General features: G+C 40.8%; 1 protein-coding gene across 1 annotated transcript in view; it reads right to left on the bottom strand.

Moving 5' to 3' along the window:
• UTRN (utrophin) overlaps positions 1-27,360 on the bottom strand; it is a 615,035-nt gene that overhangs the window by 345,841 nt on the left and 241,834 nt on the right. Inside the window, 9 exon segments of the mRNA XM_075064018.1 lie at positions 4,208-4,362; positions 5,708-5,913; positions 9,221-9,338; positions 10,590-10,804; positions 17,833-17,917; positions 19,151-19,300; positions 21,313-21,448; positions 22,761-22,936; positions 24,319-24,469. Coding sequence (XP_074920119.1) covers positions 4,208-4,362; positions 5,708-5,913; positions 9,221-9,338; positions 10,590-10,804; positions 17,833-17,917; positions 19,151-19,300; positions 21,313-21,448; positions 22,761-22,936; positions 24,319-24,469 — 1,392 coding nt within the window.

Genomic DNA, 27,360 nt, shown 5'->3' with positions numbered 1-27,360 from the left:
ATGCATATACGCAAGGTAATCCAGCGGGAAAGATGCTGGGTGGAGATTGGTTGCCCCTTTACCCACTCAGCCAAGGCAACAAAAAGCTGCGAGGACTTCCAGAATGGTTCGGTCTGATCCAGGTAAAATGCCAGCACTTTACGTAAATTGAACGTGTGGTGGCGGCATTCCACACTGGAAGAATGGGGCTTAGGACAGAGCACTGGGAGAAAGATGCTCTGATCCATATGGAAGGTGGAGACCACCTTTGGGAGGAAAGCCGGGTGTGAGCGAAGCTGGACTTTATCCCTGTGGAACACCGTATGGGGGGTTCCGAGGTCAAGGCCCTGAGTTCTGAGACACAGCGGGCTGACATGATTGCTACAAGAAAGGCCAGCTTCCATGAGAGCTAAGACCAGGAACATGTGGCCAGGGGTTCAAAGGGAGGACCCATGAGTTTTGACAAAACCTGGTTCAGGTCCCATTGTGGCACGGGGGGTCTAGCATATGGGAGCGAATGGTCAAGGCCCTTCAGGAAGCAGGAGGTCAGAGTGGGAGAAGACCAAGTGCCCTTGTCAATATGGCCACCAGGTGTACCCTGACTGAGGCAATTGCCAGTCCTTGGGTCCTAAAGGACAGGAAGTAGTCCAGGATAAGCTGGAGGGGTGCGGAGGAGGGGGAGACACTCCGCTCACTTGGAGAACCTGGACCACTTCGCCATGCATGTATGGCACGTGGATGGTTTCCTACTTTCCAGGAGGACCCGCCTTACCTGCTTCGAACACCTCCTCTTCTCCTCATCTAGCCATGGAGCAACCACGCGGTCAGGTGGAGCACAGCTAGATTGGGATGGAGGAGGCAGCTCCCACCCAGGGAGAGGAGGTCCGAGTGAAGCGGCAGTGTCCTGTGGTGGGGAAGTTGCCAAGAGGTGAATGAGGGTCTGTACCAGTGTTGGCACGCCCACGGTGGGGCTATGAGGATGACTCTCGCCTTGTCTGCTTTTACCTTTTGCAGGACTTGGTCAATGAGGGGGAACTCTGGGAAAGCGTAGAGGAGCCGGCCCGACCACCGCAAGAGGAACGCATCCCTCCTCAGGAGCAGAACTTGGGGCAACACCAGTTCTGGTGGGTTATAAAGACGTCAGCCTAGGGAACTCCCCAGTCTCGGAAGAGCCGGTATGCAACCTCCAAATGGAGCGACCACTCATACTGGGGGGAGAAGACCCTGCTGAGGCAATCTGCTTGCGTATTGTGGACGCCTGGGAGGTATACGGCCCTCAGGGAGGTATCGTGGGCTATATAGAACTCGCATAGGCTCAGAGATTCCCAACAGAGGGCTAGAGAGCGAGTCCCACCTTGCTTGACGACGTAGTACATGGCAGCGGTATTATCCATGAGGACCCTGACCAGCCTGCCGCAAAGATGCTTGTGAAAGGCCACGAACGTACAAACTTCCCTGAGCTCTTTGACATTTATGTGAAGAGACAAGTCCGGATCAACCATGTCCCTTGAGTTTGCATGTTTCCTGTATGGGCTCCCCAACCCAGGGCCGATGCGTCGGTCGCCGGTCTACAGATGGGCTGGCATCCCGAAAGGGAACCCCTTGCAGCATATTGCTCGGGCAAGACCACCGTTGAAGGGAAGCCAGCATCAGGGACGGAACCATGAGAACCTTGTCCAGCCCATCCCTGGCCTGAGAGAATTGGGAGGCTAGCCAGAGTTGGAGGGGCCTCATTCAGAGTCCAGCATGGTGGACTATGTAGGTACATGTCGCCATGTGACCCAGAATTTGAAGGCACGTGTTCACCGTTGTCATCAGGAAAGCCGTGACCGAGGCAATGAGATCTCTCAGGGCCTCAAACCAGTCTAGGGAGTGAGAGGCTGTGGCCCTTGAAAAGTCCAGCAGCGTCCCAAAGAACTCTATGCACTGAACTGGAGCTAAGGTTGATTTGGTTTCGTTCACCACTAGACTGAGACTGGCGCATGTCGAGAGGAGCAGATCCATACGGGTCTTTACCTCAGAACGTGATTCGCCCTTGAGAAGCCAATCGTCCAGGTATGAGAAGATCTGTATCGCCTCCCGCCTGATGTAGGCTGCTACCACAGCCATACACGTTGTGAAAACCCTGGGTGCCGTGGAAAAGTCAAATGGAAGGACCGCAAACTGGTAGTGGTCCAGCCCCACTAGGAAGCAAAGGAACCGCCTGTGCCCCTCAAATATATGAATGTGGAAGTATGCATCCTGGAGGTCCAGGGAGACATATCAGTTCCCTGGGTCCAGGGAGAGGATAATAGAGGCCAGGGTCACCATGCGGAACTTGAAGCAAGCCAGAAAACTGTTTAGGCCCCAGAGGTCCAGGATGGGCCTGAGGCCCCCTTTGGCCTTCAGAATCAAGAAGTACCCTTTGCCCTGGAATTCTACTGGTACTCTTTCCACCCCCCCACCCCAGGTGCAATAAATGGTCCACCTCCTGCCCTAGGAGGTGGGCATGCTCTGGGTCCCCCAAGTCCACTGTGGAAGGCAGGTGGTTTGGAGCGGGTGAGATGAATTGCAACATGTAGCCCTTGGAAATGGTGCTGAGGACCCACGTCATGCAGAAGGCAGACAAACAGTTGCAGAACATAAACTTTATTAATCAGGGAGTCTCCCTGGCAACTGGCCCAGTGCCCTCTTGCAAATAGTCAAAAACGCCTCTTTCCCTGCCTCTCGCCCTTAGAGGGTCCAGGCTGCGCAGCAGAGTGGGACTGTCACTGAGACCGGCATTTTTGGTCCCTTGGTCTTATACAGGGGCTCGTATCTGCTCCTCGCCGGTTGAGCCGACGGTTGCAGTTTGGCTTTGTCCTTAGCTGGAGGGATGTAGAGGCCCAAAGTCTGCAGGGTGGTACAGGAGTCCTTCATCCCATGCAGCCTGACATCTGCCTGGTCCGCAAAGAGCGCTTTCCAATCAAATGGGAGGTCTTGCATAAGGGATTGGGCCCCTGTCGACAGTCCAGACAGGAGGAGCCACAACGCCCTGCACATGGAAATTGCTGAAGCCACTGAGCAGGCCAAGGGGGACAACACGTTAAAGAGGAAATCAGAAGGGTCCTCCATTTCCTTGGCCTGCAGCTGGAGGCTGGATGCCACCCTCTTCAGCAGGTCTTGGTGCGCCTTACAGTCCTTCTGAGGGACTGATGGCGGGGGAGCCACTATGGTGTTGTCCGGTGCCAGGGAAAGGGCTGGAACAGAGCCATGGGCCTCAGCCAGTACCAGCGGGTTGAGCCCCAGATCAGAGTCCGGACGCAGGTCTCAGACGGCCAGATGATGCTGATGGGGTCTGAGACACTCCAGCAACTGAGCCATGGTGCCCAATGGCACCATTGTCCCTGCCACGGGGCCCCTTGCCACTGACCCAGCTGAGAGCCCAGTGGTGGTAGTTGTCTCAGCTTGACCACACGGGTCGGGGATGGGTGGCTGGAAGCCAAGGCTGAGGTCACCATTGAGTGCACGGTCTCACGGGAACAGTTTGAGTGGCAGTGCCTATGATGTCGCTTCCCTCGGGACCTGAGCCTCAGGATTGAGGACCAGTACTCGCCCAAAGTGCTACTTTGGTACCCATGACGGAGGCAGGAGCTCCGGTGCCGAGTCATCGCAAGGGAAATCCCGAGCGCGATGTCTAGTTGAGCAGGAACTGGAATGAGAATGACGACGTCTATCCCGTCGAGACCGGTTGCAATAGTCACGTCATAAAGGGAAATGTTCCCAGCACCTATCTTGGTGCCTGTGCTCACTGGCAGGCAGCGCAGAGGGTCCCCGAGACTCCCATGCAGACGGCGACCGGGATGGCGTGAGCTGCTGGAGAATCGGTCGCTGCACGCTGAATGGTGCAGGGACGAGTCCTCGGAGTAGGAACTGCAACCCGCAGGAGAGGTCTGATGGGCACCCAATGGAGGCTTGCCCCGAGATTGGGGAGCCGTCACCAGCTGCACACCTGGAACCAGCAGACTCAATGTCTATCGAAGCCTGCATCGCCTCCGGTGTTGATGGTATCCATACCGGCAGAGATGGAGGCCTTGAGACAAGGAAAGAGGGGAGGCTGGTCTCACGTCAGGCAGCCTATGAATGGGATAAGATGACCTATGAGGGCCTCTCATTTCCACGAGGTTATAACCAATATTTTGACTATTTAAAACAGCAAGATTAGATTTACCACGTGCAATATTTACACTCAACAGAGCCTTGAAGTTACCTTTGATTCAGGTTTATCCAAGATGTGTTTAAGTGGTCAGTGATTTCTTTCACCTTCCTTGTGTCATCATCACTGTAGTCCAGAAGAAGTTTATTAGAGAGGTTATTGAATGCAGCCACAGTTATGTCCCCTTTACGCAGTTCTTGTATTAACAGCTAAGGAGAAATTTCAGAACAAGTCAAGTCAGTAAAAAACAAACAAGGCACCAGTGCAAACTTAAAATCAAAGTCTGATTTCTCATATTTTGAATTTTGTTGTTAATTTATTGCACGCACTGACTGTAAAACATGTTTATATGCATATTTTCTTGTCTGATCTAAACCCCCTATTATTAAGGCACTCTAAATTTCAATAGATGCTAATGAACTATTCAAAACAGAAATGAGAGAAAAAACTTGCCAAAGAGAACAAGGGACTACACAAATTCTGTTCTGCATTTCATTGCCCATCTTGCTAGATGGTAAGCAAAATACAGAGAAAAAATAAAGGCGAACTTCAAATTAGAAATATTTTTCAAAAAGTCTGTTTCACACCATTTTTCTAGCACAGTTTGCCAAGTAAAACCTCTAAAAATGTTGAGAATAAACCTCCTGCCATTAACAATGGGAGGAGTTGGAATTTTTCTTCAGGATCTGTAGGCATGCTCTCTTTACAGGAGATATGCCATGCCATACTTGGTAAACAAAGATCAGAAGTGCATGTCTGTTTACAAACAAATAATATGCAGCTGTACATTACATATTAACTTTAACCTCACCTAACTTTAGTTCATCTTGTCCTACTCCTCCCCTAGCCCACTCTATCCTGCATCAGAGAGGCATGGCTCATCTCTGAGAATCTCACATCCTAGGGGGGAAGCAGTCAGCCCTAAGGCAGTTGGACTTGCCGATGTAGTACAATGGATTTATTGGAATACCAAAAGCAGGGAGCCTCATGAGGGATGGAGGATACATTTATTCCAAGCGGTTCATAATAAGAGGTCCTTAAAGGCCCTTGCACTCTGCATTTGTGGTGACAATTCAGATCAATTTTGGAATCAGTTGGCCCATCTCTAATAATTACTTCCACTGTCTCCAGTAGGGCTAATAAGTTGCTGTGAAGTAACATGCACTATATTCAGTGACTGTATGATAAGCTTGCGTCAGCACATATCATTAATTCTGTGCTAAAGTAAGGGAATTTATTAGATGGAGATATTAAGTGAATGTGATATAAATACATTGGTTATATAAACACATACAGACACACACACACACACCCCAAAAACTCACTACTTTTCACCAAACATGAGGCTCAGGAATTCTGAACAAAAATAAACATGGCTATTTAGAATATATAATTACATATAAACAAAGGCATATATTCAAACAAGCACAGAGAACTTGTCAAAGGATGTTATCAATACTGAATCATACACTTCTAAGTCAGAGAAGACCCTATGCTGACCCAATGAAGTCACACAGCCGGAGGAAGGAATTAGAGAGCATGAACAAATCTTACTTTGCTTTCAGAGATCTGTTTGATAAGTGTCTCTTTAGGAGCCTGCAGAAGTATGTGCAGATGGATATCATACTGTTCTATGAGCTGTTCCATTTCTTGCCTTTGCTGATCCCATTGGATGCTGTCAGAAAGCATGTATTTTAGCTGCTGCTGCCGTACTTCCACACCATGCTGAGTATTGTCCCACTGGTTCTTGACCTTCTCTACTGCAGAGGAGAATGCAGGAAGTTATAACCTGAAGTTCACATTCACTAGCCATGACTTAATTATCTACTGTTCCCTGTGAGCACCAGAAATGGAGCAAACCATCTGAATACAGAGCTGCCGCAAGACCTATAATAATATTTCTGCTGTATATCAGTATTCATACTCGCAGAGGCAAGAAAAAAAGGCAAGTGGTTATACAGATTAGCCAATAGATAAACAATAGTGAATAGAGTTAGGAAGACTGTTTTTATTAACGCATATCTAGTCAATCCACCACAGTCCAATTACAGTGAGATGCAAAGTAATAAAGTGTGGGTTTAAGGCCACATCTACACTAGAAAAGGTTTGCCAGGATAGCCATTGATAGCTGGCTAACCCTCATAGCGAAGACACAGCTTACAACTGCAGAGAAGTGCTTATGCCAGTATAGCTTATACTGGCCTCTTGACTGCAACAAACTATACTGGTCAGCATATTTTTATGCTGGTATAACTGCCTCTACACTAGGGCTTTTCCCAATACAGAAATGTCACCCAAAAGAAAAAATAATCACATCCCTAATCTGTATTAATATAATCAAAAACAGTTTCTAGTGTAGACCTAAGTAGCTTTTACAATAATATACAATAACCATGCATTACAATGTATTTCCTTCAAATATTACCAGTTCAAGAGGTGTCAAGAAGACTTAGCTCTGTTGAAAGTGAGAAGCGGTAGTAACGAACTATGCTGTTACTAGAACTAGAGGTAAACTAAGAAACTTAAGGTGTCAGATTTTCCGACTGCAGAATTATAACATGACCTATTACTCTAGAATTTTGACTAATTTTCATCACACTTTGAAGAAATATTTTCCTTTGCATTTAGGGTAAAGCTTGGCAATGTTCTGCAGTAGCCAATTATACCAGCCTAAGTTACAGAAGTGGCTCTAGGTTCATAGAGAACTTGGTTGCAGCCTTAACAATGAGGAGACCCATCTCTCCTGAACAGATTTAAATCCTGCCCACCCTGCTCACACAAATAACTCTCTTAAAGTCAATTAAAGTAATAATTACCAATGAATTATGTAAATAAAGCCTATAGTCAGGAACATATTGCTCCACTGAATTTTTTAAGTAGAATTTTGCAAAGAAATCTATGGAGAGTTTCACTTCTGTATTGATGGTATGATATGGGGTCTCTTATTTATCTTCATGAGGCATGTTTTACCATTTTAAATATCTAATTCCTTTCAAAATCATTTACAGCTTCTAAGGACAGATTTAGAAGCTTTCTGTGCATGGATAAGAAAACCACTGTCAAAGCCAACCAAACAGATTCCTTAAAGTTTGACAGTTTCAGCATTAATTCTAAATGGCATGGTAATTCTATTATGTTTCTTGTCATTTTCCTTCAGTACTGTTACTTCCATCACCTATAGGTAGTACTGATCACATTGTTCTAGTATATATCACACTCTGGAGCACATCCTGAGTACGGCTTTTATAGAAAAGATTCTCACTTATAATAATAGTGCCTCATGTACACTGGACAGGTTTTTGTTGTTTTTTTTTAAAAAACAGAAGAATCTTGTGTAGTTATTTCCTTTCTATTTCAAATGATACCTGTCTATTTTAGGTACTTACAGACCCCAGCTACCACAGTATCTGAGTAACTCACAATCTTTACTGTATTTACCTTACAATACCTCGATCACCTTTGTTCTGATCTGTGGAAGATGGCCTGTGTTCAATACAGATAATAAATAATAATACTAAGTATGCTTGATTCTAATTTATATTAATCAGCTTCAGGGGGTATTTATTTTGCTGTTAAACAAATATAAGTGGGTATCAAATACACTTAGGTATTCAAGTCATTTTATTTTCCACATCTGAACAAAGGCAAAAGAAAAGGGCCATATTTAATTTAATGGCACTTATGAATTCCAATCCCCTGTAAGTGATTTCAAAGTATTCTAAGCCATAAGAGTTCTCTTCCTTCGCCAGTAAGAAATGCTACACTCAGCTTCACAACTCTCTCACTGAAGAATACTGACAATGACTTACACCAGAAAAGCTATTGTATTGATACATAAAATGTACTAGAGTCATCAACTGCAACCTGAGAGTAGCTTCAGGATGATTTCAGGCATGACTTCAGTAGTGCTAAATTAGAGCTATGAAGAAAGAGCTCCAGCACTCCTAACAGAAAATAGAAAAATGTTACTATATTGAATAAATGTTAGGTTCAAAAGCAAACAGCAGTTGCTCGTGAAAAATCAGTGATTTCATTAAAACAGCAAAAGTGAAAACAATAGGAGTGAAAATGGTGTAACATTCTGCACTGGCTAATGACCTGAAGAGGAGAATCTCCAGAGCATTCAGGTCTGCTCTGCACAGCTGGATGAAAAAAAACTCCTGAGACAACTACCTACAGTGGCTGTCCATTTAAACCAAGACTCAGATTTTTAAAAATATTTAGGCATTGCAGCACTTATCGGTGCAATGTTTAACTAACTTAGACAACTAAATCTCATTTTCAAGAAGGACTGCCAATGGGATTTAGGTTACTAAGTGCCTAACTCCCTTTTGAAAATGAGATTTAGTCTCTTTAAGTCAGTTAAGCATTGAAACACTGAGTGCAGCAATGCCTTAATAGCATTAAAAATCTAAACCCAACTCACTATCTCTGAAGTTTTTATGGCATATTATTACAGATAAGAAATATCCTTTCTGTATTACAGATCAAGACTTCCCCCACCCCCATTATATGCTCCATTTAACCCTCAACTCTTCATCTCTATCACAGATTTTTTCCACTTTCAACACACAACCCAATTATCTTGGCTTTTACTTTTTTCCTCCTATACCCCAAACCCAACAAACAGGGACAAACACTAGCAAAGTCTTTATTGCCCTCAATTACAAAGTGTTGAGAACAGAGCAGTTCATAATGAAATAAATAATGCATTATTTCTTTTACACCACTGAATAGGATGAACAGAATAAGCAGGAAAGATTTTGCAAGCAGTTCTCAAGCCTTTCATGAGCTTCTCTGTATTGAGCTACCCAAGGTATCGCCCCACCTCCCCCCATACTTAAGAAATGGGCAGTGAAGAAGCATCAACATTTTAATTAGTGATGAGTGTTTTCAAACAATACTGGCAAACAAAAGTCACTTGACTGTTTTGACTGCTAAGTCCTAGATGAACACAAACTAGTCTGCTATAATAGGGGAAATGTTCATAGTTTACCAGGAAAGAAAATAGTTTATTTTAGTACAATGAAAAACTAATTATGCTTGCAAAAAAGAGGGAGAACTTACATTTCTCTGTGATCACTGTCCTAACATCTGAACTGGAAGTTTTATTTTTCAAATTTTGAGCCAAAGTAAAAACAGAATCCAGCTGAGGATGGCGCTGTTCTAAATCCTCTTTTGTTATCTGTAAGAATCAATATTCGATTTTTTTAAAATTAGAAAATGCAAATTTTAACATTATAAAAACATTTTCTGGACTACATGTAGTTATGAACCTAAGACCAACTGTGCTTGTAGACAGCTGTTACCATCTTTATTTTACAAGTATAACATATTTTCAGTGTCACAGTATCATAAAGCTACTTTATTTTGATTGGCTATTATTGAAGATTCTGAAGTGCAGATTAATCTATGTGAACAACACATTAATTGGAAGTGCTGCACAATATTTTTGGCTGCCTCTTTTTTCTCTTTTGTAAATTAGTTTCTCACTATAAAACCTAACAAGGCTATTACTAAACAGTAAACATTATCAAAGGAGAAAAAGAAAATCAGCCTCTTTGATACAATCAGAAATGTGACTATCACATGATTTTGGCAAAATGATGACTAATTACTATACCCACATTTAATGAATGCTATGAAGTAAAAAAAAAAAAAACCTTCTCTAAATCTACCACACACTGAACTCATCTTCAAAAAAATTCTGACATTAGAAGTCACAATACAAACAGTTTCTTAGGAAATGACTAGACTACAGTTTTTGGTCATGTTGTAACTCACGTTGATTAATTTACAATCAACATCAGTAAAATGAGCATAAATGCTAATGTAGACACTCACAGACATCTATGCCTAGTCCTGGCTCAGCCTCACATGGACTGATCAGGAACAAACATTTGAGAGTGTCTAACATTAGCATTTACAATTGTTTTTCTAATTTAAAATTAAATGGAAATAAATTAACTTGCATTATAATACAGCCTAAAATACACTTATATTGCATAGATAATAAGCATAGCTTTCTAAACTGACCAAAAGCTGATGTACTGACTTTCAGCAAAAGGCATATACCAGCAAAGAATATTGGTAATGCCCCTACACATATACACTCCACATACAGCACTTTTTCTCCAAATCTAAAGGTCTAGGTGCAAAAACAGTATGGCCCTGGAGATGTAGGACAAGGGCTTAACAGGGGAAAGAAGAACAACAATTTTAGAACTACGATATCTACATCTATATCTCTATCGATATCTAGAGATATAGAAGATTTTTATTTCTCAGTCATTTTCAAATAACTCTGTACTAACTGCAGTAAGGTACAATGATTTTCTCTTTGTTTCTTCCCTCACAGAATATATAGAAATTTGAAAAAAAAATATTAAAGTTGTTGTGGCACATCAAGATTACTAGCTTCTCCAGTGAGACATACTTTCATTCGTGCAATTGTCCGATTGATCTCTTCTGCATTTCCCACAGTGACTATGTTTGACTTGAGCATCTGGTCAATCAACACCAGCCAATCAGCCAGTTCAGTTGTAGTTTTATCCAGATCAGCAGGTGCAGAATGTTCCAAAGCCTGCTGAGTCTGTACAGGAGCTTCAAAGGGAGAGGATACTAGCACCATGTTTTGGACAGCAGGATAAGCTGAAACAATAAACATAGTCAGCATTTTTAAAAATATTCTCTCCCTAATATTTAAAAATATCAAGTCCAAAGTGTCACTGGTGAGAACTACAAAAAACATGACATTTTCTATAAGATCTACAAATTCTTGCCAGTGTCTACAGTGAAAGAATAGCAACAATGATATTTGAAGCACCTTGACAACAGCGCGTGTACACACACAAATCAGAGAAAACAAAATGCACGTCCCTTGATTTTATGCCAATAAAGAGTGACCCAACGATTCACAATCATTAGAAAACAATGGCTCCCAAAGAAGAAAACATTGCAAAAATAAAACTTCAATCATGATTTATATATAAACAACTTGCTGAACTAAAAATATCAGGTCCAAAGAAGAGTGCATATGCCCTGGACATATAGATCTTGTTTCCAGTTGGGTAGGAAAGGGAATTACTGACCCACTCTCTGAAAGAGAGAAGTTACTTACCTTATAGTAACTGGAAGTTCTTTGAGATGTTTAGGCCCTATTCCACTGTAGGCAGGCATGCACTCCATGCATCTGGAGTTGAGAACTTTGAAAGCAGGCCATTGGTCCACACACACACCCTGACTCGAGCAGACCAACCACCTCAAGTTCCTTCTCCACCATGAATCACAGATGATCTGCAGCAGTGGGGAAGGAGGGTGAGTAGTGGAATAGAGATATGGTCCACACATCCTGAAGAACCTCCAGTTACTATAAGGTAGATAACTTTCTCTTCTATTTTGAGTGCTGGTCCCTGGCTATAGTCCACTGTGGATGACTGACAAGTAGTACTCAAACAGAAGGAGGTGTGAGGTTGCAGATAGTAGAGCCAAATGAAGGAGTGTTGTTCCAAAAGATGCATCAGCAGGGGAGCCTCGTACCAAGGCATCGCGTCTAACAAAGACTGAGCTTCACAGAGCTGTCTTACAAATATCAAGTAGAGACGCTTCTTGAATCCACGCAATAAATGTTGCTTAAATTCTTGTGGAATGAGCTCTTATCCCATGAGGAGGAGGAAGATTAAACAACTGATAGAAAAAAATATAGCCAGAGATCCATTTTGAGAGGATACAGCCTGACCCCTGACCCTTTCCACTATGGTGACAAAAAGTTTGAAAAGAATCAGGAAATTCCCTATTCTCTGCTGATAAAAGGCTAGGGCTCGCCCAATGTTGAAGTAATGGAGCCTCCTTTCTTCTAAGGATGCATGTTTTCTGGAAGAATACATGTAAATGGATAGACTGGTTCAGATGAAACTCAGACTACTCTGGGGGTTGAATTTAGGGGGCAAACATAAAGAAATTTCATCCTTATGGCAGGATTGGCCATCAACACACCCTGATCACCAAACCTCCTGGCTCAGGTGATTACTACCAGGAACGAGACCTTCATGGACAGGAGAAACATGGAGCAAGAAAGCTAATGGTTCAAAAGGAGGCTTAGGGCATACTGAGAGAACAAGATTCAAGTTCCATTAAGTTCCTTTTGTTTTTTTAAATAAACAGAGGGGTTCTGATTTGGTCCTTCTAGAATCTGCTAGTGGAATCCTTCCTACTATTAGAAAGGATGTTCTGTACAGCTTCAGTGCACAATTACTCTAAGGACGATGCACATCCAGGCTCTGAGATGTAGTGGACACAAGTTGGGTTGCCTGATCTTGCCATTTCACTGAGTAAGGAGATTGGGAAACAGGAATAATGATCAGTGCCTGAGATATATGCGTAGGAATGTTTGGGAACCAAAACTGTCTGGGCCAGTTGAGGGCAATAAGAATAATTCATGCCCTGTCCTGCCAAACCTTGCACAAAACTTGACGCTGTAGTGGAGGGAAGGCATAGTTCATATGATCTGACCACGGAAGATGTAGAGCACTGTCCCGTGAGTGGCAACCCAGGGTTCTTCTAGAACAGTATATGTTGCATTTCCTATTTATTTGGGAGGCAGATTGGTGGGGAACCCCCACAGAGCAAAAATATTGTTTACCACAGATTTGTGAAGCACCCATTCATGATCAGACCACAAAGTGTCAGCTGACAGTCCACTAGCACATTCTGGTTTCCTGGGAGGAGGACTGCTAACAGGGCAATCTGATTATCTATACATCAGTTCCACAGACTAACCGCTTCTGTGCGCAGAAGGGTGGATCTCACTTCAACTTTTCGTTGACGTAAAAGACAGTTGTGATACTGTCTGACATTATGAGGGGACACAGACCGTGAACAAACAGGGGAAAGTTTTTGCAAGCCCTTCAAACCGCTTGTAGCTCGTGGACTCTTGAAACATCCAGGTGCCTTGCACTGCACTGTTGTTCATGTGCGCTCCCATTAGGGATGTGTTGTTAATGACTGTCCTGTCCCATGTGGAGGCAAGGAAGGAAACGCCAACGCATAGCTGGAGGGGATTCCTCCACCACGACAAGGATGACATCACTTTGCTGGGAACAGTCACTATGGCGTTCATGGACTGTTGGTTTGGCAAGCACATAGTTTGAAGCCACGCTTATAGGTGAAACAAAGGTGGAGTCTAGCAAAAGGTGTCACGTACGTGCATGCGACCATAAGTCAGGGGAGGGGGAGCGGTCTTGACAGGCACTCTGTGGCTGGTTATTATTGAGGCTATGAATCAGTCACGGAAGCCACGATTCTGCAATTTTACAAGATCTCCGTGACTTCTTGAAAATTCCAATAATTCAACCCGGGACAGCAGGGCTTGGACTCCACCTTCAACAAATCTGTGGTTTATTGTTTACTGCCTGTGTCCTGTCCTTGACTTTTAATAAAAATACTCGTGACAAAATCATAGCCTTAATTATGATCTTGTCCAGGGGTGGCCAATCTGTAGCTCCTGAATCGCATGCAGCTTTTCAGAGCTTAATATGCAGCTCCTTACCTAGGCACTGATTCCGGGGCTGGAGCTATAGATGCTAACTTTCCAATGTGCTTGGGGGTTCTCACTTCTCGACCCCCTGCTCTGCCCCAAGCCCTGCCCCCACTCCACCCCTTCCCCCAAGGCCCCTGCCCTTCTGTTATACCAATAAAAACTAGCAGGATTTTAAAGGGGACAAGACATTTGTCACATTTATTGTAAATACCATAATAAAATAAAAGATAACAGCAAACAATGTTGTTTGGTTACTTATTCCTATGATTATATATATATATATATATATATATATCCATTCACACAATCATTCATACAAGTTCTGTGTAGATATTATAGTTACCAGCCTAAAGTTGCTTGTGACAGAATACTGGCCAGGTACTCTGTACACAAGAGTGGAGCCGAGTCCGGGTCAGGTGCACCTGATGCTCCTGGAGGCTGGCAGCAGAACCATAGACTCAAAGTCCTCAGTCTTCAGAGTCCAGCTTTATAGGGATTTTTCCCTATGTTAGTTCATGGGAGTTGCTTCATTCTGCTGTTGTTAAATTAATCAGCAGGTGGCTGGCTCCATGTTGGCAGCAGAATGTTACCCAAAGTCTCTTATCTCACCCTTCTTTTTTACAGGCTTTTAGTTTGGATTCAAAGTCTATAGGTCCTGCTGTGTCACACTGCCTTTGGGTTTGGATTGATCACCCGTCAATTGCAGGCGTGACTTTCAGCCTTGAACCTGGCTTTGATCTTCCTTCTGTTGTTCTTTTGTCCTTTTCTTTTTAGGGTGGATGCTTTTTACTTTGTTTCACTGTTGTCTAGGTCTTCAGCCGTTGGTAGTTGAACTTCACCTCATCAGGACAGGCTGGGGCTGGAGGTTGATTTTATCATCCATACATGCCTCATTCACACATCTAAACTAACTAATAAGATTACAGCAGGGTTTGCAAAAATGAAGGTTGGAGGAAGCTTTTACAAAATGGAGTGAGCGTTTTAAAATGGGGTTTGAATTACAATATGGCAAACAGTGAACAGAAGTTACAATGCAGGCAAGTGTAGTGAATGGTGAACAGAAGTTACATTAATAAAGTGAATAATTAAAAACAATTTCATTTATCAGTTCTACACTTCGCCTGCCATGCCCTCGCTCCTCCCTCCACATAGCCTCCTGTGCATGAAAAATAGCTGATTTCAGGGGGAGGGCAGAGTAGGAGCTGATTGGTGGGGGCCGCCGGCAGGCACTGGGGAGCAGATGGAGGGCTGCTGACGTATTACTGTGGCTCTCTGGCAATGTACATTGGTAAATTCTGGTTCCTTTTCAGGCTGGCCACCCCTGATCTAGTCTATGATAAAGTTCATAGCCTGAAACAGCTCTGTCCTGCTATGGGAGACTGTCAGTAAAATCCACACAATTTTCAACAATTCAGAAAGTCATACTCACCCTGTAGTGCTTGGTAATTGGCTATCCTGAACCAGAGGCTAGAAGAAGAAAAGACCTTCCTTCCCGATAAGTTGGGGTAGATCAGGGTTGTTGCCTAGATCGCTCTGCAGTGACTGAAGAACTAGGAGTAGGGTGAGAGAACAGGAATTCTGTCTCTTTGACAAGGACATAATACCGTTTTTCTGCCCTTTTAGGGATGGGGATTCAGGTAGCTTGGATATTCTAGACCACTCAACCTGGTTCCAGGATGGCTTCATTAACTGAGAGGGCTATTGTACTGGAGCACGTCCACGAGCTTGGGTTAAGGATCCTGAACCTCCTCAACAGGAATCTGCAGCTCCTGGAATTGATTATAGTCATCGGGGGGAGAGGGAAACAAAGTCACCACCATGTCTGGCACTTAAGATGGTAACCTCATTTGATCTGATGGAAACACTGGATCTGGCGCATACTCCTCCTCAGTAGGGTTCAGGGGCCTCTCCAGTTGTCCCTTCAAAGGGGAGGGAAGGGATGACTCCCTAGCAGATCAGACCAACAAGATGGCACTGGTCCGATGGCCCCCAGTATGGCAAGAAGGATGCATCAAATGGGAGTCATGGTGGTCAACAATTCTGAGGTAGATGGTAAGGTGAAGGTAGGTCACAAGTTGGCCCAGGGTCTTCTGACTGGGTTGGAGGACGACAACATATAGGTTCATTGGGCGGTTCAGAATCTCCCAATGAAGAAAAAAAATTGATTCCAGTTCTAAAAGCAGTGCCCATGGTGCTGCTGGAGGGAAATAGTAGCCCAGAAATGGAATGAGACACAAACTCCTTCCAAAGGCCAGCTTCTGTGGTGGAGTTGTAACCTCTCTCAAAAGGAAGGGGATCCAAAGAAGTGGGAGACTCTGCATCTGGGAGAGCAAAGATATCCTCAGGAATAGAGTAGGCCTCAGCTCTTCCCAGAGTGAGAGGATTCCTGTCTGTCTGAACCACTGGAGCCACAGTAAAGCAAGTCTGTGCCACAACCGTTGCAGATGGTACTGTGAGTAACAAATGCTCTCAGCGATCAGTCTTCATCAGTGCTGGAGGATCCTGAGTTTGTGCTTGGGAGGTACTGGAGACACCAGTACCACCAGACCATGATCCACTGCCAGTGAAGCCCTTGTGAGCTCTCTTAGCAAGCCTCTGAGACTTAGAACATACTAAGTTCTCTTGGGCTGAGCTAATACTCAGTTTAGGCAAGACTGGATCCGACTTCTTCTAAGTGGGTTTGAAGGAAGATTTAGTCTCAAGTTTACGAGAATGCTCCCTCTTCTGTCCAACAAGACCCTACCAAAGGCTCTGTGGAAGCACACTCCCTCGCTCCTGATTTGGCACACTCTTTGCTTAGTCTGGCTAATGCATAGGAAAGTGGGGTTGGGGGTTCCCTAGCCGTGGTCATACTGGGCCTCATGGCCTTCTCCATCAGGAGGCAAAGTTCCCACCCTTCCCACCTTGCTGCAATGTGGGTTTCCTCAAGGTGTACAAGGAGCATTGGAGGCCGTCGCTGACCGAGAAGGATCATGGGCAGGAAGCAGAAGTTTTGAAGCCCGGAGTCCTGGGCGTAGCCTAGTATCCAACTCAGACCATGCAGCAATGAGAAGGAACAGTCTACCCTGCCCTGTGTCTCTTCAGACAGAGGCACCAGATGAGCCAGGGTGCACATGCGGACCAACAGACACTATTTCAAAATCCTCTGGTTCCCAACCCATGTCTACCCACACTGAAATACACATACAAACCAGCACTCAAAGAAGAACTGAAGTATTTCTTCCATTATGAATAGGTCCAAAACTAATACTATTGATGGAAAACCACAAGATCTTTAAAAATTCTCAACACAGAGCTCACCTCAGACACAAACAACTTAAGCTACGGTTTAAGGCCTTGCACAGATTTAGCAATTCACAGCTTGGTCTGATGTCTGGTTGGATGGAGCAGGAACAACAACACTTCTAATCTGGTCCTTATCCGTTCCTTCAACACTCAAACCTGGTTACACTGAGGGCTCCCAATCTTACAGTCCGATGGCTTGGGATGTGTATATTTTAAAACAAACACATTTAAACGCATCACCAGATCACCTTCCAAAAACACCACAAATTACAACTGCACAGATAAGTTAATCAAGCAGGAGTTCAAATCATGGACATTTGCCTTCCAGTAATAAAAAATATGAACCATTGATTTCAACTCAAGACAATACAGACCCTTGACAGGCTGAGATTATAACATAGAATTATTTGCTCCATTTAAATTTTCCTGGGTGAGGAATTTTGAAAAACATTATGAATCCATTTACTTAATTTCAGATTGTAATCTCTTTCAGGCAGGGACTGTATTTGTTCTGTGCTTGTAAAGCACCAGGTTTTCTGGTCCACAATTGGGGTGCCTAAGCACTATGGTAATACAAATAATAAAGAACAAGTGGTTTTATTCATCAATATTCAATTCTCAAGCAACAACAAAAAACTCTAACTTGTCCTTTTCCCCAATTAAGTGCTCCAGTGTTGCCAATAATACAAAATCAGTCCTAAATACAAGGATGCAAAATCTTCATATTACAGTCTCCACTTCACCCAAGTTAGTACAATTTTTTTTTTTTTTTTTTTTTTTTTTTTTTTTACTGCAAACAGGATTAAACTCTTTTGAATTAGACATGACTGTAAAATGTTTTCTGATCATCACTCACCAGAAGGCTTTGCCTGTGTCACAAGATGGAGCTGCTGAACATATGCCTCAAGTTCTCTCACTCTGTCAGGTACCTCTTTGAGCAACTACAGCACAGCATGGAAGGGCAAAAAAAAACACAAAAACAAAAAAGACCACTCAGGCTGTTTGCTTTTTAACAGCTATAAAGAAACACTCATTAACATAGCTAAAATATTGAGCACAAAATATACTAAAATACTAATGCTATGTTTACAATGAAGATTTCTTCAGACAGCAAAGAAAGTGCCATAAACATCTATAATTTAATAACTGCAAGCAATGTCACCCTGTGCTCAGATAAAAGTTTTACATCTATCTATATACAGTGTAGTGTTTTATATATGTGTGCACACCTGAGTTAAGTTTGCATCAAACAGAACAGAATTTAGACACAGGTCAGATAATCTTTTCCATTCTTTTCTGCCGAAGTACCCAAGCTGTGATGCATTCCCTACTAGCTGAGATATTAACAGAGGCACACAAGATGTACCAAAATATGAGGTGAGGTTTTTACAAAATATATATAAATTATCCGACTACTAGAGCCAACCAAATTTAGTTATACTATTATATTGGGGAAAGGAAAGGAAAAGGAAGAGGGTTACTTGACTTGAGGAGGCAGTGAGAGAGAGAGATACAGACCTTTTTTCCTCTCCACAGCTACCAAATCCCTCTTCCCCCTAGCAAATATTCAGATTCCTGACCCACACTCAAACTGTCCCATCAATCTTCACACAACCTCAATCACACTACTCCAGTCTCTGGTATTCTCCTCTCTTCATGAGGTCATCAAGACAAAGAGGTCACATTTCATTAGAATTTCTAATTCCTACTATCTAAAAGGAAAGAGAATCCAGTAAGACATGACCCACCACACTTCCCCATGGAACTTGAGTTTGGTTTTATTTAATATTTGCTATGGTAACTGCAAAAATTCAATTTCTTATTTAAAATATCTTTTGAAATGTCAATTTCTAATTGATACTTTCCAGCTTGTTTTAAAAACAAACAAACAAACATTGTCTCATTCTAGCTCTTTGAAGGAAAACCAGTTCAACCAGAAAGATCTAAATCAAAGGAGAATTCATACTGATTGAACAATTTTTACATGAGCTCAGCACTTAGACATGGAACAGTACTTACGCCCTACACTATGGAGTCTAGCTTTCCGTTGATGTGCATGGACAGCTTCCAAAAGCATTAGTGGGAGTCACATGTATGGAAAGGAGGACAGACCTCTATCTAATAAACTACTAGACATGCTGACTATACATAATTAATATGGAGAAAATACATACCTTGTTCCACTTCATATTGATAGCCCTTAAGGTGTCAGAAATTCTCTCTTTTTCCTGAAAACCAACGATTTTATCTGAAAGTACCTCAGATTCAGTTCTGTTCAACCATTTCAGTTTTTCTTCTTGTACTTCCATTTCCTCAGTTAAGACCTATGGGGAGCAAGAGAGAACTTTAGTTTGAAGATGACTGTGCGTGTGAATGCGCGCGTGCACACACACAAATGTTTTAGTTAACTGAAGAATGTGACATTTGGAGAGTTGATTAGGAAAAATTAACCAAACCAACAGCATATAAACTAGAGATCTAGTAACTAAAGCCCTGTGTGGATATTTGTATCCGCATCTAATCTACAATCCACAAACATGGTCTACAGATATCCGCAGATTTGCAGGGCTCTACTAACAACAACAAAAACATTCAGAGTATTTAAAAGCTTTATTTGACTATCAGAGTTTATTTTCGTCCTGCATAAAAACACAAAAATCTGAGGAACTGAAACTAAAAGAGAATAGCGAAGGGATCCGCTTTTATACATTACTCATGAAAGCTACTCAACTGCTACATCCATACTTTGGTTTGGTTACCTTTCCGTGTGGCCAATATATTCAAATTATAAAGCACTGATTACCTGTCTCCCCATCTCAGTTAAAACTATGGTCTGTTCCAGTTTTCAAGTCTTTAAAAACTAAGTCTGCAATCCTGCAACAAGCTCCAGACAGGCAGACATGGCAGGTAGTGGGGGAAATAGAGGTTAAGTTACCCTTTTAAAAAAAAAAAACCATCATCATCTTATTTTGACCCCTGAATCTTCCCCCCTTATTCACTCTTGCCTGTGTTAATGTTACATGGCAGGGCAGATCCAGCAAAAAGTTTGTCTTGCATGTAGTCCCCAATTGACTTCAATGGGATTATACATGGGGAAAACTGTGTGTGTTCAGGGCCTTAAACAATAAGCACCGCACAACAGGGACTAGGTCATCTATTTGTCTGCAAAGCACCTACCACAACTAGATAAATTACATTGTTAACAACAAGGAGAACACGTACGCAACCATTTATCCATCCACATTTTTATATATTGACGCCCCTCATCAGAATATCTGAATGCCTATAATAATCATTAGTAATACTTTCCTAGCCAGGTTCTGGCTCCAGGTGTGGGCAGGGAGAATATAATGATCAGGAAATGATAAGATTAGCTTTGATAACTGCTGGTTGGGCACTATACAATAGACTGCACTTGAATGAACAATTGATGTAAGTTTAACCAATTTACCTCATTTAAACAGATTTGAAGGAAGTTTGATTTCTGTATTCTATTTGAGACTATTAGTTGAAATTTTAACCAAGTAACATTGCCAGACAGACAGACTGATGTATTCCATTCTATTCAGGTACTGACAGCATTCTCTCATTATCATGCTCATAGATACAACAGTATTATGTTATCAATGTTCAACACTGATAAAATTTAAAAGACAACCAAAAGTATTCCATGCTGACTAAAAGACAATTAATGAAATATTCAGCTTCCCAGTAACAGGACACAGGTGTCATTATTTACAAGTATTTTAGTTGGCTATTTACTTGCTTATTTTCCTTAAAGTGCAATAAAACATTGACACACATTGGATAACTTTATAGTAATCAAATGCATTGTGATATTAATTATAACTTCCTATATTTCAATCTCAAAAATGTTAATACAACTCATTTTGATAAGTAAAAACACCACTTTAAACAAATTACAATTTCATGCCCTCGTTATAATTTGACAGTATTCAGTCTGTTTAGTCACATGAAGATATATGATGTTGTGCAATTGCCCTTACTACATTTCATATGCCACAAATTCTTTTTCTGAAGTGCCAGCTGTTGTTTTTGAACTGAGAATGTAACAAAAACATTCTAAGGTTCCACAGCATAAGTGTGTGCTAACTTAGTGCATCCAATGGCATCTTCTCCTACCTCATATGCAACTCTCAACTGGCCCTCAGTAAAAGCTGTCCCTTATTTTGGTAATTAATCCTATGTCACTTTATGCAATAATATTTTTCTTGTGCCTCTCCTCATTTTGGATATTTGTCCCACATTTGGACATGGCAGATTCAAAATTAGTGAAAGACACACATGCACTCATACACATTTTAATCCATCTTGCCTTTAATTCTCGCAGGTTTTCTTCATGGTTGAATGTAGGTCTCATTTCCAGGGAATTTTCTACATTTTCCAACCAGCAACCAAACTCATCCAGCTTCTTCCTGTAGTCCATTAGCTGCTGATTCTCTCCTTTCAGTCTAAAAAACACAAATCCGACAGTAGATAACAGACCAAAATGAAGCAAATGGAGACAACTTGATTAAAAGTGGAAAATACATATTTATTGAGAAAGACACTTGCAGTAAATCTAACGTTTGCAAAATCTCATGTTCAAATATTAAAGCCTGTTGAGGTGTGAGATATGCTGCCTTAACTGCTAACAGTATGTACCATTCCCACACTACCTCCAATATGACATGCAGCTCTCTGTTTTACACTAATGACGGTTACCAAAAGAGTTGGTTTTGCTGGTCAAAGGATTCTTTCCTCAACCATAAAAAAGCAAATCACATTCAAATAACTATGGCTTAAGCTTTACTTTAAAAATCTCCAAATAGGTTTTTCCAAAAATCTGTATAAAATATTAATTTTAAAAGTTCACATGAACCAAGACATCAGAAAATTGTTTGTGAAAATATTCAGGAGAGACTCTAAACATGCAAACATTGGGAAAGGACAATTTTTTGTAGCACATGAAAACTTACTCAGGTTTTGCCTAATAAAATAATCAAGAAGATTTTATTTATTTTCTATATTCAACAGTGAAGACTTAAAATTAGATTTGCTTCAGAAAACACAAAAATAGTATTAATTATGGGGATTTAGCTTCACAATTTCCATTAAAATTAATGACACATGGGGATTTCCTATCCCACATAGAAATACTGAAAATGTGTACATTTATCTCAGACTGCCCTTGAACTTTGATCGTTTACACAAAATTTACAGTAATAAATGGATTCTGATCTTTACATTCTCTGATTATATTTTCTCCTTCAAAACGGATTCTGATCTTATTTATAAACTGTCCATTCAGATAATGATCGTGTATGAAGCTTTCAGCTCTTACAAACGATATATTTTCTCTTTGTGTCCTCTATTACCTCATTTTTGGATTTCAGACAATAATGTTCAGGTTATTGCAATGTAAAGATCAGCAGAAATGTACTTACAGCTAATTCCTCTGGGTTAGGTTGAACTGAATGTAGCAGTGGTCCCTCCAAATAATCTGATTTTGCAGTGAAGCCATTTTAAACAGAGAAAACTGTAGGGAGGGGGAAGAGGTGGACTTGTGTTTGTTCGTGTTAACAGCAATCTGAGTAGTCAATTGCTGATGCTTTTATGAGAAAGTGGTTCTATGAGGCAGTTTGAAAATGGGGTCTAAATGTCAGGAAAATTCAGCCTAATAAATAGCGTGCAATAGAAACCTATACCTCCTCTGGAGTCTTCTAAATGAGATTCTCCCCATCATATCTGCTCAGACACCCAAATTTCTGATTAACTTATTACCTCTGTTGTCTATCCATGATCTCAGCAGTAATTGCTTTCCAGCGTTTATTTAACCCCGCCAGTTTTTCGTGCAGAAAGCTCCCATCTGTAGTGGAGAGTTTCTGTATGATTCCTTCCCCAGTTCTGTTCAGTGTTGAAAAGCTGGTCTGATGACTGCTGACTCCTTCTTCAAGTTCCTGTCACAAGTATGAAAACCAAGCAGAATTTTATTACTGACCTAAACTGACTTTGATTTATGGCTTATAACATTGAGAATGCATCCTGGCTGCATATTATTTTACCAAAAAGAGCATTTTAAACTACTTTACAACAACAATCTGCAGCTTTAAAAGAATGATTAAATGCTTGTTATTAAGTCTAGGCCAACTTACAAATAAAATTTAAAAAAAGACTGATGCACAATTGGCTATTGAATACAACTGAATATAAAGGAACTGACTTTTCAACGGTTAGCATTTGCATCTACATTCATGCCTGATGCTTTTAAGTGCTACATTTTTCTTTTCTTTTTTTAAGATTGCCCACAGATTGTGACTTTTCACCAGTTCTTCTCCGAACCTGTGTGCACACTGTAGTTGTAACCTTACAACACTTTAGCTAGGATAATTTTGGCAATGCTGCCATGATCTGGTGATATCACAAAAAATCCAGGCAACTGAGGGAAGTCAGAAAAAGTCAGGTTCAAACCTTAACATATCCCTATCAGCTAGAAAAAGCTTACATTATTAGTACAGATCTCTTTGCAACTAGAACAGAACTGATGATGATTCAAGGAAGGGAAAGGAAATGCCCTAGAGGAAAACTCCCAACAGCACTAAAAACCAAGAATAAAATACAAGCATACTCAGTGGATCATAAATTTCTCCTGTAAAACACGGGTATTTAACATTTGGATTTCCAAAATATAGATACCTGCACATTGCTAAGGATTTTTTTTGTTTTGGATTTATTTTAAAGTTATGCTTTAGCCTCTTGCTTTTACAAAATTAAACTAAGATTTTAGCTAAACAGAAAAATTGCTTCTCCTTTATGATGATACATGAGAAGAACCAGGAAAACAAAATGTGCAGAGGAAAAACTAAAGCAAATAATATTACATTTTAATTTTTTTCTGGAGTCTTTATACAAAACAGTTGTGCTTGCTTTCTACTCAGAATAGGAAACTAAACCCTGCAATGTCCAATTATAGATATACTAATTATTTTAAAAAGTATATCCAATTAAGGAGTACAGTACACATTAATTCTAATATATTTTAAAATGTAGCCAACTGAACCTTCATATGGAGGGGGGAAATACACAGAAAATAAGGCTTATGTCCTTAAGTCCTAATTAAAACTTTTACATTTATAATCTAATTTAAAAAAAAAAATAAACTGAAATTACAACCAGAAAAACAATTTCATATTACACACAGGCATATTTTCCTGCAAAACTTCATAGAGGACCACCACAATTTCAAGAATATATTTTTATTCATGGGCAGATTTGAATTTTTGGCTCAAATCCATGCTAAACTTTTGTCAGCTTTCCTGTCCTCTGACTGAATGCCACATACCTGCTGATGCATCCCAGCGCTCTCCAAATCCAAGCTACCATCTGGAGCATGGGCTTCAGCCAGTAACCCTTCAGCTTCTGTTATCCACTGTGTGAGGTCATTGAGATCACAATGGAACTGCCTCCAGTCTTCAACTGCTCTGTCAAAACAACTGTTGGGGAACAAGAAAGGGTTTCAAAATTACCTAGACTGTTTCAGGGAAAAGAGATGGACTGACCTGTTTATATTTAATCTTGAGAGTAGTTAATTCAAAACAACTTGCCCTGCAAAACAGAAAGGCCTGATATATTACAGTTAAGTAAGTCTTGTACACTGAACAGTCCGGTCATTGCACTGACTGTGAAAGCCAACTACGCAAACAATCAATGCCTTCTAAATTGAAGCAGCTGAGGGCAGGGCCAAGAAATATTTGGTTTCCATTGCTGGGGAAACAAAGATTAATTAGCTGCAGCAAAACTGATCTGCAGAACAATTTTTTTAAATGGTTCATACATCAGAGGGCATGAAAAATTAAATATGATGAATTGCCCAGGTTGGGTTTTTTGCTCACAAAACCATGATTTCCTGCTGCCAGAAGAAATTAAAGAGTGAAGCTGATCTTCATCACACTGCACTGATTGAGAGTGCTACCACTCCACTTCAACTGGATCAGAAAAAGGCCTGCATGCAGTAGGTCCCACAGAACTTATTACACAATAAGTTTCAATATATTTTACTTTTGCAGCATCATATTAGTGCTAAGTTTAACTTAAGAGGCAAACATTTTCTCTGGCATGCAAAAAGTCAAGTACGGTAGTAGTATAAGCGTGTTTTCATACTAGCTAAATGGACAGTGACAGTAGGCTGACAAAAAAGAATTTATTTATTTATTTAACAAAACCAAGAATACACTCTTTCGAAAAGCATCTTAGCCAGACATGTGACTTATAATTTGGTGAGTGCTGACAATATTTCTGCACTGTACAGTAGATAAGACCTCTATCCCCAAAGGATTTACAGTCCATGTAAGACAGACAATACAGAAGAGACACAACACACTGATGGACTAGATCATGTCCCACTTGAAAATAATGCCTTTTGTTTCCCTTTATAAAATATAAAACAGAGGGCAGATATCCTCAGCTGACGTAAATCTGCATAGCTACATTAATGGATCTGAAGTTGAAGATCTGGTATGCGTTTACGAACGCAGTTCATTTTTAAAGAAAAATTAAGACATGATACTAATTTGCACAGTAGGAGCATGAACCTTTTTTCCATAAACTTCAATAGGAGTTGGATCTGGAGTTCCACTAGAGAGGAAAACCTCAATTCTTATGTGTATAATGATGTTTAATAAGAAATAAGTTCCACTTGTCTTTAAGTCATGATACACCAAACCCTACAGACGTGAACCAATTTCAAACTGAGAACACATATCTTTTTACTAACCTCAAATTTTTCTTTGGTTTCACACACTAATATATGTTTAACTCATCCTTATATTTTTGAATTCATTGATTCTGACTGGCCATCTTTGTAGACAGATTTGGAGTTCCTGTATAAATTCAGATATAGCTTGATTGAATTGTACCCCATCAGGAAATACCAAATCTAAGTTTAATGGGCGAGTCTCATGACCACTGTGCTTCAGTTATTTACTTGCAGTGATTAAAAAAGTTTCACTTTCAGTTGTTGCTGATTGAGATAGATCTAATCTTTCCCAAGACTCATACATATTTCCTGGCCTAGATTTTTTTTAAAAAAATGTTTGTTTTACTTTGTTTGTATGGTTTAGTTTTAACTATCGAGGTCAGTTAAACTGAGCTGGCTTACATCTTACAATGGTGGAAGGAGGGGCTTATCTGGGCTTCAGTTTGTAAACATGAATGATTCTCCCAAATCAAAATCTGTACAAGCTATTTAGAAAATGAGCAGCATTTAATTTACATACAACTCTAATCTAAAAAGTTCTGTAAACTGAGTATGCTTTAGACTAGATCAGTGGTTCTCAACCTATTTACCCTCATGGGATGCATATGCAACTTTCTGTGTGTCATGTGGGCAGCATCTACACAATATATATACTACCTGTATAGCCCTGAGGCTGTCACATGAGCCGCGGTTCTGTGCTAATTGAGGCACAAGAAGCCTGCAGGTTTATGAACCATTGAACTAGGTACAAGCGTTTTTTTTCCCCCAGAGATCACAGTTTATTGTTCATTTTTTAAAAGCCAGTGAATGAGAATGCAACACCTTCTGATTTCTTCAAATAAACTGTTATAATATCCCGACAGTGATATTTTAAGAACCATAGGCCTGGTCAGCTTCTCCAAATGGCTCCTTCACATTAGCATATATAGTGAATTTTACATTTAATTTATTCGTTATATAAAAAAAATACCCCCCCCAAATCAAGAAACACACATTGAGAAAGTTTCTTTTTTCACTAATTCCTAATACCTGCTTTGACTTCCCACATACACCTTAAGAAATTAACCCAATAAAATGATCCCTACAACTAAATGGGGAAACTATTTCTCTTTTATTGCCAATGTGCTTTTTGGAGGCTTAGAAAATGAACACATTGGTCAGAGGATATTATTACTTCATGTAATACTTAGTTTACTTAATATTTAAATGGTTATTCAAACAATACAGTGTTATTTTAAAATACCTTTTTGCCTCCTAAATAAGTGACATTCACTATTTGTTTGCATGACTTTTTTTAAAACCTTATCAACCTTTAAAACTTCTGTTAATGAATACAATCTGTCTCATGAGTAACCAGTTTTGCTTTTATTCTCGTTCCTTTGCAAAAATTATACCTATCTATAACTCATGGGCAGACCAGAGATTTCCATAAACTGTTTTGTAAAAACACACTTAATGCTTCTACATAAATAAGAATTTAATGAGCTCCCGCATTTTAACATTCTTATTTTGTATTAACTCTTCAGTTACACCAACATTTGGACTGTCCAGAAAAGGTTTACAGAGCTTTGTGAGCACACCAAAATTTTCACCCTGCTCTGAACAGAATACATATAGCTAGTATATAGT

The sequence above is a fragment of the Chelonoidis abingdonii genome, chromosome 3, assembly GCF_003597395.2.
Source record: "Chelonoidis abingdonii isolate Lonesome George chromosome 3, CheloAbing_2.0, whole genome shotgun sequence".
In the NCBI taxonomy this organism is placed as follows: Eukaryota; Metazoa; Chordata; order Testudines; family Testudinidae; genus Chelonoidis; species Chelonoidis abingdonii.
Note: the sequence above shows the minus strand (reverse complement) of the source record. Positions and strands in the feature narration are given on the sequence as shown.